The sequence below is a fragment of the Monomorium pharaonis genome, chromosome 10, assembly GCF_013373865.1.
Source record: "Monomorium pharaonis isolate MP-MQ-018 chromosome 10, ASM1337386v2, whole genome shotgun sequence".
In the NCBI taxonomy this organism is placed as follows: domain Eukaryota; kingdom Metazoa; phylum Arthropoda; class Insecta; order Hymenoptera; family Formicidae; genus Monomorium; species Monomorium pharaonis.
The window spans coordinates 8,759,071-8,769,276 of record NC_050476.1 but is presented as its reverse complement, the minus strand read 5'-3'; the positions used below and the strand labels follow the sequence as shown (position 1 = coordinate 8,769,276).

The 10,206-nt window shown below is 33.1% G+C and overlaps 1 protein-coding gene across 1 annotated transcript; it reads left to right on the top strand.

Annotated features, from left to right (window-relative positions):
- Positions 1-4,730: 4,730 nt before the first annotated feature.
- On the top strand, positions 4,731-9,238 carry LOC118647741. The gene is made up of 3 exons (XM_036293179.1): positions 4,731-6,597; positions 6,720-6,933; positions 7,220-9,238. Exons 1-3 carry the CDS (start codon positions 6,394-6,396, stop codon positions 7,711-7,713), a joined length of 912 nt encoding a protein of 303 aa, XP_036149072.1. The 5' UTR covers positions 4,731-6,393; the 3' UTR covers positions 7,714-9,238.
- The last annotated feature ends 968 nt before the right edge of the window (positions 9,239-10,206 follow it).

The following is a 10,206-nucleotide window of genomic DNA, read 5'->3' as shown; positions in this document are numbered from 1 at the left end:
CTCTCTCCTCTCTCCTCTCTCCCTCCCTCTCTCCCTCTCTCCCTCTCTTCCCTCTCTCCTCTCTCCCTCTCCCTCTCTCCCTCTCTCCTCCCTCCCTCCCTCTCTCCCTCCTCCCCTCTCTCCCTCTCTCCCCTCTCTTCCCTCTCTCCCTCTCTCCCTCTCTCCCTCTCTCCCTCTCTCCCTCTCCTCCCTCCTCTCTCTCTCTCCCCTCTCTCCTCTCTCCCTCTCTCTCTCTCTCTCCTCTCCCTCTCCCTCTCCCTCTCCCCCCTCTCCCTCTCCCTCTCCCTCTCCCCTCTCTCTCTCTCTCTCTCACGGCTGCAGAATCGTCTTCCTATCGGCAGAGATTAACAGTCAACACTCAAAACACCCCTTTAAAATCTTATGGGGCACACTTTGACGCGTCAATACTCAGAAATGGCATTCTTTGCTCAGGATGGGCAGGTCTAGAAGAAGCAGCCGTCGTATACAATTAAAGCGCTTGCAGGACGAATACGAGTCCCCGGGGGTATTTGAGATTCCCGAGTATTCCTTCCCCCGCTTCTTTGCGTTCTAGTAGAGCCACCGGCTTTGCCTCTCCCGCTGCCTCGGGAGTTTTTTGCCACGGACCCACCAGCTTCCGAGGGCGGTTCGACGACTGTAACCCCGCTCAAAGTGCCACCCCAAAAAAGATTACCAAAGGCCCGTAATAATTGCAATGAAGCCCTTGTCTCCGGGAACATGTAGCCCCGCGACCATGACATTGATATTACCAAAAATAAATAATTAAGAAATAATAAATAAGAATATTCGCTATAATTTACTACAAGTTATCATTTCTCCTCTTTCTCTTTCTCCTCTAACCCCGCCGGATGTAACACTTGGTATAAAATCCAGTTCATATGATGATATTGATACGTGTACTTTAATTTTGGAAAAGGATTCCAAATTTATAAAAAAAATGCATACAAAATCTTGTTAATAATATGTATGAATGACTCTACATTATCGACCCTGATCAAGTTTGACGCGCACTTTAGCATCCCCTTAAGTTGCAGAACAAGATATCCAAAGTTTTAGATTTTATAGGAAATTTTGTGTATTTGCAGATTGTTTGTCGCAATTTATCTTGTTATTGATTAACCTCAATTACTAAATTTTCTCAAAAATTTTATACAGGTATAATATTTAAAGTATGTAATTTTGATTATTTATTTAATGCGCTTACATTAATGAAACTTAAATCCGTAGATATTGCATCTTACAATAAATTGCATTTTAAAATAAAACAGTTGGAAGTATCCCTCATCGATTTTAAGAGCGCATAAAAAAATATTAGACCTAAATTTTTTTAGTAGCATATCAACGTTTAGGGATTGAAACCCTAATGATTGAAAATAACACATTTTTTCGTTTTTGGCGAATATACAATTACATGTTTTATATAATACATTCTTTTAATACATATATCTATGCCAGCAAAATAAAGCTTATGATCAATATAAATATTATACAAAATATGCAACATAAATCATTGTAGCTACATTACATCAATGTTGCAATGTCACAAGTATGTTGTAAGAGTACAATGTACTACAGTATATTGCAATAAATTTATATCTCTGAAACGTCTTTGTAACATTGCTTAGCAACATGACATTATAAATGTTTCGGAAATGTTACAAAATCAAAATTTATTAAAGTAATATATTTTAATAACAAAATATTACAATAAAATAATTTTTTGTGCAATATTTGAATATAAAAGGTAATTTAATTTTATATGTTTAGATCAGTGGTCATATTGGGAATACCAGTCAAATGTACAAAATAATAAATAATGCATATAAAAATATTTAATTAAAATATAGCAATATATTTATTTCTATAAAACAAAAATTCTTATATGCAACATTATTCGATAAATACAGTAACATTTTATTATTGCAAGTTCATTGCATTGCAACATTGCTAGGATATTTTATTTCAATGTTTTAAAAAGGATATTTTATAAAAACCAGCAGGAATCGCTTATTGTCGCCAGTAATTAAATCCAAAGAAAAACAAATATGTAGTCGACTGACTGGCTAAATTCCTTTATTAAGTTAAAAGATTACAATGTTTCGACCATGGGAGACTTGAGAAGGACCAAATCCCACGGTCGGAGCGTCGTAATCTTTTAACTTAATAAAAGAATTTAGCCAGTCAATCGACTACATATTTGTCTTCTTTTGGACATTGCTGCAATTTAATTTAAGCAATAATGCATCAACATTTGCAATGTAATTACAATGTTGTATCGCAATATTGCGATGGAGTATTGTTTGCAATGTGGATACAATTTTTCAGTGTTACTTTAAATATTAATATTTGGTGTGAGTGTGCAACACTCATACCGAGAATAGCGCGAGCAATAAGGGTTTCGAGTGACACCTCGCGCAAGGACACCGTGCAACCTTCACACTGGACGTCGCCCGGGCAATGTACTTGATTACCACCCGATTGCCATCCAAAATCTCCTGATTTCTGGTGGAATGCACATAACCAACAATTGCTGGCTAAGCAAGTGCACGGGCCAAAGGCCTGTAATTGCGGGAGAAACCCGCAACAGGCCGAAAAGCGGCGTATATAAACGAAAAGAGAACGAGCGGGTTTTCTTAATAATTAATACAGCGACGAATCTATGTCGTTTGTCGTAACGCATAATTAATCATTTGCGACACTTATCTACTCGGGTTTAATAACTAAAAATTGTAACTACGTTAAAACAAATATATCTTTTTATAATTCTCGGCGTTATCTCTACGGAATCTGATCTCGAGGAGTCATCGGCAGCAATCCCGTACCGTGTCCTGAGACTAGGGGCACGACATATTATTCCAAATATTAATCATTACTTATGGCAATACACATATTTCCATTTATTTGGCTAAAATATAGACTAAATATTTTACGAAAACAGTTTTCAACAGATTGTAGTAATTTTTATGACAAGAAGCATGCTACAGTATTTCTGTCTGTTTACAAAGGTAGCCGTGTTGTCCACATAATACTTTTAAGTTGACTTAAGAGAATGCTAAATTGCTCGTCAAACTTCATCGAAGTCAATAATGTAGAGTCATTCGTTTAGCCTTGTTCATAAAAGTATTTGTTTCAAAATACAAAGTACAACGGATCTCGATCAAGTTTGACAGGCAATTAGCATCCTAAACTCTTAAAAAGATTCTGGAGTAACATAGTTACTCCGGTGAGCGCAGCTTGAAATGAGGAGGACATACAACGTGGCGAGAATGACTGAGACACTTCACTTCGTAAAAAGATGAGGTTTACTATACATTCGAACTATATACACTATTTACAATGTAATAGATGAGAGTAGAAAATGTAAATTGTCTTTACTAGTGCTCAGATTCGCACGAGGCCGTCGTAATGTGCTGTCCGTTGAACCGGTGACCGGCTACAATCGTGCGGGCACGTACACGTTGAAAGGCGCTTCGCACAGAACACCGAGTCACTTAAAATCTATCTATTAGTCTTGCTTAGTCTTGATTAAAACACATTGAGATATCATTTGCCACTTTAAGAAATTCGAAGGAGTTAATTGTCACTGCTTATTTATTACGTGCAAGTAAAACACAGCCTCACATGGCAGCAGCAGACAAGGGACTCTAACTCGGCACATGAGCCCGGATTGGACACGGAAACCGGGAAGCTAGCGTGCAAGCGTCGAAGCGCCTTGGTTCTTCTTACCCGATAGTTTTCCGTCCTTTAAAGGACAAAGTACCAGGATAAGCGCCTTGATTGCGCACCTGTTATGCGCTCGTCACCCCATTGTACAGTCGCGCAAGCTGTCTTAGCGGGCCCTGATAATGGCCGAGAGATGGCGAGAGTAGGCTTTGACTAGAATGATTAGGGAATCTCAAACACTTTGCAAACTTGAATTTTTAAATTGAAATAACAAAATGCAAAATCCTTTTACACAATTAAAGTACGCACAAAAATAAAAGGGGCGGCGTACGATTTGTTCTAATGAATTAAAAAAAAAGTTATTCATTAGTCACCTAATGACAATATTTTCTTTATACAAAAATCTATAGTTTATATGTATAAAATGGTCCCGTCGCCCCCTAGAAAAAACTTTCAAAAACAATATTGTGCAATTAAAAATAAAAAGCCTTAAAAAAATTGCATTCCGCAAAGGGAGAGGTTTAATGACGCATAGTACAACTGGACACGTTGCAATTGCCCACCGTGCTATTAGACACGAAACATTGCGCACCGTTCAATTAAACACCGTTCGATTGGACACCGTTCGATTGGACACCGTTTGATTGGACACCATTTGATTGGACACCGTTCAATTTCACACCGTTAAATCAAACGCATATTAAATATACTTTGATTATATATGATTATATATTATTAGATTATTTCGTATCTAATTATATATTTTTACATCTGATTATACTAATATCCATTTTTTCTCGGGTAGTGCAATTGAACCGTGTGAAATTGAACAATGTGCAATTGAACAGTGCGCAATTGAACGGTGCGCAATTAAACAGTGCGCAACGGAACGGTGCGCAATCGAACGGTGCGCAATCGAATGATGCGTAATCAAACGGTGCGCAATCGAACGGTGTCCAATTAAACGGTGTCCAATTGAACTGTGTCCAATCATACTGTGTCCAATCAAACTGTGTCCAAACAAACTGTGCGCAATTAAACGGTAAAATGTTTCGTGTCTAATAGCACGGTGGGCAATTGCAACGTGTCCAATTGTACTGTGCGCAATTGAAGACCTCTCATTACACACGAGCACGAGCTCTTTATGCTAGATGGTTGTGACGCCAAGCTAATGGCAGACAATACGGCATTACGTATAGGGCCCTGTTCGTCGAGAATTTCAACGACTCAATAAACAATTCCATGATCAGGAGCAAATGATTCTTGCAGTTGCTGGCCATCGTAGAGCAAGCCGTCCTTGTGTGTCTTGGAGAATTGAGGAACGTGTGATTGCTCTAGCTCGAAGTTATCCTGTCATGGGATCACGCATAGGCGCGCGAGTAGGGGTTGATCATAAAACAGTCTTGCGTATTCTCCGTGAGGAAGGCCTACGACATTTGAGTGACCAATCAAAACAAAGAATTTTACACAAAGCTTTAGATTTGTGTTAATTGTTTTTTAATGTAGGGTTACTTGTATAGTTTGCGTCTTTTGATTTTTACGACTTTATCAGAGTGTGCAGAAGTTACATAAAAACGTGTTACCATCAAAGATTGAGGTCGTTTACTTGAAAAGTAAGTATAATTAATTATTACCTTTCACTATTAAATATATAGAAATGTTAAATGTATTTATTATTATAATTACATACATATTTCCATCTGCATAATAGGTTTGATTTACTTATGAAAACTTGTAAATATATCAAACATTGAATTGATGTCTTGTTGATCAACATTTCTCATTGAGAAAAGTAATAAATTACATTACTTTTAATATATACATATGTAATATTTACAATTTTTTACAATTTAACCAAACCTATTGTGCAAGGTAAGAAATGTATGTACTGCGTTACTAATAAATACTAATTGTTCTTACATTGACTTAATATATAAAATGTATAATTTTCAGTATTAAATTCGATTTCTGGGTATTGATCATGTAATTTTTCCTCTAGGGCGAAAACGTGAAAAGTGAAAAATTTCAAGTTACTGTCTCTTTCTATTCAACACAATAGAAAGAGATAGTTACATGAAACTTTTCATTTTTCATGTTTTCGTCCTAGAGGAAAAATTACATGATCGATACCCTGTAAAAGCAATAGATATTAAAATTATTAAAATAATATTAACATACAATGTACCGTTTAACAACATATATCTAGAGAAAATATCTAGATCACATAAGTTACCTCTATAGTTAGTAATTTGCTTTCTAAGATTGTGTTCCGAAATTCACTGTCAGTACTGAAAATCTATAGTTTGTATTATGTATATTATATATTTTCAGTACTGGCAGTGAATATCGGAACACAACCTTACTCTAGCTTAAAATAATTGACATCTTGCATATATGTATAAAAGTGAGGTAGATATCTATTTCTTTTATATTTTATCTTATGTAAGATATTAACTGCTAACAATAAGATAAAGATAGAAAAACAATTGTCACTTTGTTTTAAAATGCCAACATCCATGCTATTAAAACAAATGCTTGATCTAGACATATGTACATAACGTATCATTGTTAGCAGTTAATATTTTACATAAGCTAAAATGTGAAAGATGTATATCTGTCTCACTTTTATATATGCAAGATGTCAACTACTTTAAACTAGAGTAAGAAAGCAAACTGTTAACTAGGGGTAACTTATTTAATCTAGATATTCTAGATATATGTTGTTAATAAATGGTATGTGTCATTTATTGTCATTTTGTAAATATACAACATTTTTGTGTAGTGTCCTCAAAAAAGAAGTCAAGTTTTGTATGGAAATATTTCATACGAATGGATACTGGTGGAAAATGTAAAATATGCCATGTATTTGTCAAAAGTAGCGGAAATACAAGAAATTTAAAGTATCATCTGCAAAGGATCGAAGCATTCTTTACGTGAAAATAATAATAAAAATAAGAAAATGGGAAACATTGAATTAAATCAAGTAAAATATTTATATAATATTAATGTAATTTTTAATTTTAATGATTTTGTCATATGCCTTCTATTTTTCTTAGAATAGCCTAGATGCAGATGTGAATGTAGACATACCTAATCAGCAGTGTGACATAATCACCATATCACCGTCTCAATCCGCAATACCGGCATCAAACTCCATATCCTGCAGCTCGTCTACTAATCAAATGATAACAATGCCTATTTCAAGTAAATTTGAAGGCGAAACTTCGAGAAAAAAACGATTAGTGCAACCAGATATTGGCACAGCGATACGTGAATTGAAATCCTTTGAAAGTCTATCAAAATTATTTGAAAGATTTTTATTTAATTTAGTATTATATAATTTTTTATAAATTTTATATTAATATTAATAGATGTTTATATAATTTTTTGCTTTATAATATAAGAAAAAATTTATTTTAAATAAAAATAATTAAAATTAGAAAATACAAATATATTAAAATAAAAATATTTATTTCAAATAAATAAAAATGTATGATACTTTTAGCTAGATTTTTATATTTTATACTTTTGCCTTATTATCTAATTTTATTTTTAGATGGTGGTGCAAACGCAGGTAAAATCACTAACAGCATACTATTTATGATAGCAAAAGATAATCTTCCTTTCGCAACAGTGGAAAAAGAGGGCTTTCGAAATTTGATGCATACTATAATACCATTGTACAAAATACCAAGTAGAAAAACTATAACGACTCTTATAGAAGAGAAATACATGATGTTATCCACAATAATAAAAGAGAGATTATCATTAATAGAGAATATTACTCTAACCGCAGACGTGTGGACTGATACATTGAATACAAAAAGTTATTTAGGTGTGACCGGACATTACGCTTGGGAAGATACTATGAAATCCGTTACAATTAGTGTAACAGAATTGACACAACGACATACTGCTGAATATTTAGGAAAATGGCTTTTTAAAATATGTAATGAGTGGGGAATAAAAACAGACACTATTACAGTAATTGTAACGGACAATGGTGCAAACATTGTCAAAGCTGCACTGAGAAAAATGGTTTTATTATAATAATAAAACGGTTCTGGTTGAGCGTATTTTTATTAAACGAAACAGAATTTCTGGTTATCATAACAAGATTTTACAGCTTATAACTACACCGTTTGGTTAACTGTACTATAAGGATTTGATTAAGTGTTTTCTTGTTGGATCTACAAAACTTCTTGTTGAATCTACAAAATAATACAAAACTTCTTGTTATATTTACAAAAATAGCGATAATGCTGGCGCCTTCGTTCTTGCAGTGCAAGTCGGTGCATGCCAATCTCGCGCAAACCAACGCGGTATCGATGCGATACTAATATCACGCGGTACCCATAAGGTAGCTACATGCTTTATATTTGTTTCGTGTATCTTACAATCGTGTATTTACATTATTCTATTCAACGGCATGGCGGACGAAAAAACGTCTTCTCTTCTGCGCGAATGGAATTTCGACAGCTATATAGAGATTTTTAGAGGTTAGTAAAATATATATAAAATATATGCAGTGTACTTTAAACCAAGATATATTGTTATTATTTTAAAAACTCTATCCGAACTCGTTTTTTAACCAAAAAATTGTGTTAACCTAATAAAACAATATAATAAGATTAACAAGAAATTTTTGTAGAGTTTTGTAACCCTAACAAAACGATGTAGTAAGATTAACAAGAAATATTGGTAGATTTTTGTAAACCTAACAAAACGATGTAGTAAGATTAACAAGAAATTCTGATAGATTTAAACAGTATGGAATTAACCAGAATCCTCTGGTAATTTCAACTACAAAATTTGTATCGTCCATTTTCGAACAAACGGACAGGTTGAATCAACCAGAATTTCTCATAAAACAACAAAACTTTTTTTCCAGTGTGTTACTCAAAATTTTGGATCTGGAAAACACTTAACATGTTTTGCACACACTCTCAATCTAGTTGCAATGCAAATTATCGATGGTAGCGAAGAAATTAAAACTTTATGTGAGAAGGTAAAAACATTAGTCACCTTTTTTAAACAATCCGTAGCTGCTGCTAATGAATTAAAGAAATTTGAAGATTTGAAATTGATACAGAGCGTCGCAACTAGATGGAACTCAACATATTATATGCTAAAGCGTTTTATAACATTGTCAGAGCGAATAGGTTCGATTTTATTAAAATATCCCAAAGCTCTATGTATGTTATCTGCATCAGATTTACAATTAGCGAGAGAAATCGTTTTAGTATTAAGACCGCTTGAAATTGCAACAAAAGAAATATGCGGTGAAACATATATATGTAACTGCGAGTAAAGTCATCCCTCTAATTAATTGCTTAAATAATAATATAAAAGCTCTAGATGCAATATTAATAACAAATGCTTTTATAAGTTTAAAAGAAAGCCTTGTAAATAATTTAATGAATGGCTTTAATCAAGTTGAATTTATCACTTTATTAGCAATCGCGACAATTCTTAATCCGCGGTTTAAACGATTGCACTTTAACAATATATTAGTCTGTTCTCAAGCACTTCATGAGATTTCCACAATGATGAAACCACAGATAATCATGGAAAATGTAAAAAATATAGAAAATAAATTACCAAATAATAATGCGTTATCTATTAATTTACGGTCACATCACAATAAGTTGGTTGAAACAGGTCAGAAAACTGAAAATAAACAAGACAAAATGCCAACTGATTTGCAACATTACTTAAAGCATGTAACATTAAATTTAAATGAAAATCCATTGACATGTTGGGATAAATTATATAAAAACATGTACCCAACATTGTATCCGATAGCAAAAAAATTTTTATTGATCGTAGCTGCATCTGTTCCTACAGAAAGGCTTTTTTCAAAAGCTGGGAATATAAGCGTACACGATAGAAACCGTCTTTCTTCTACACATTTACAGCAACTATTATTCTTAAATTCTTTAAGTTTAACGGATTGGAGTATCTAATGTATTTATATTCATGGAATATAGATACAGTAAATTTTCACTAAATTTTGTTACTGGATACATTTGTTATTTTGTAAAAATGTAAAAATTGTTTAATTTTTTAGTGATTGCACAAATTTATAATAAAAATTGCTAAATATATATACTTTCGTAATATATATAAAAAGTTTTAATGTATATTTTAATCTCTTAACTACCGGCTATAAATACTATAAATACAATTCAAATTAACAATATTTTGTATCGATATTTGCAATATCGATACTTTTAGTACGATGTATTACACGAATCGATACTTTTGTTTTTGATATAGTATCGATTAAATTATCGATACAATTAAAAATATTGAACATCTCTACCTATTGTTAATATTTTCTTCTTGTTTGCAATAGAGATTTGACAAAGAGCTGGAGATACGCTTTACGTTTCTTCAATTTGCCACAATAAACAAGGAGCTTAAATCTCAAAGTTCTGTGTAAAAAAATATTCCAAATATATTTAACATTATTAATATATATAATCAAATATTTATTTATAATTATACATTCATAACTTTTATACTCTTCGTAACTTTTAT

Excerpts from the sequence above, each read along its gene's own strand:
- LOC118647741 (XM_036293179.1), top strand. The coding sequence starts at position 6,394 with ATGGTATGTGTCATTTATTGTCATTTTGTAAATATACAACATTTTTGT. Across the intron at positions 6,598-6,719 it reads GGATCGAAGCATTCTTTACG|AATAGCCTAGATGCAGATGT; the intron begins TGAAAATAATAA and ends TATTTTTCTTAG. Across the intron at positions 6,934-7,219 it reads AGATATTGGCACAGCGATAC|ATGGTGGTGCAAACGCAGGT; the intron begins GTGAATTGAAAT and ends TTTTATTTTTAG.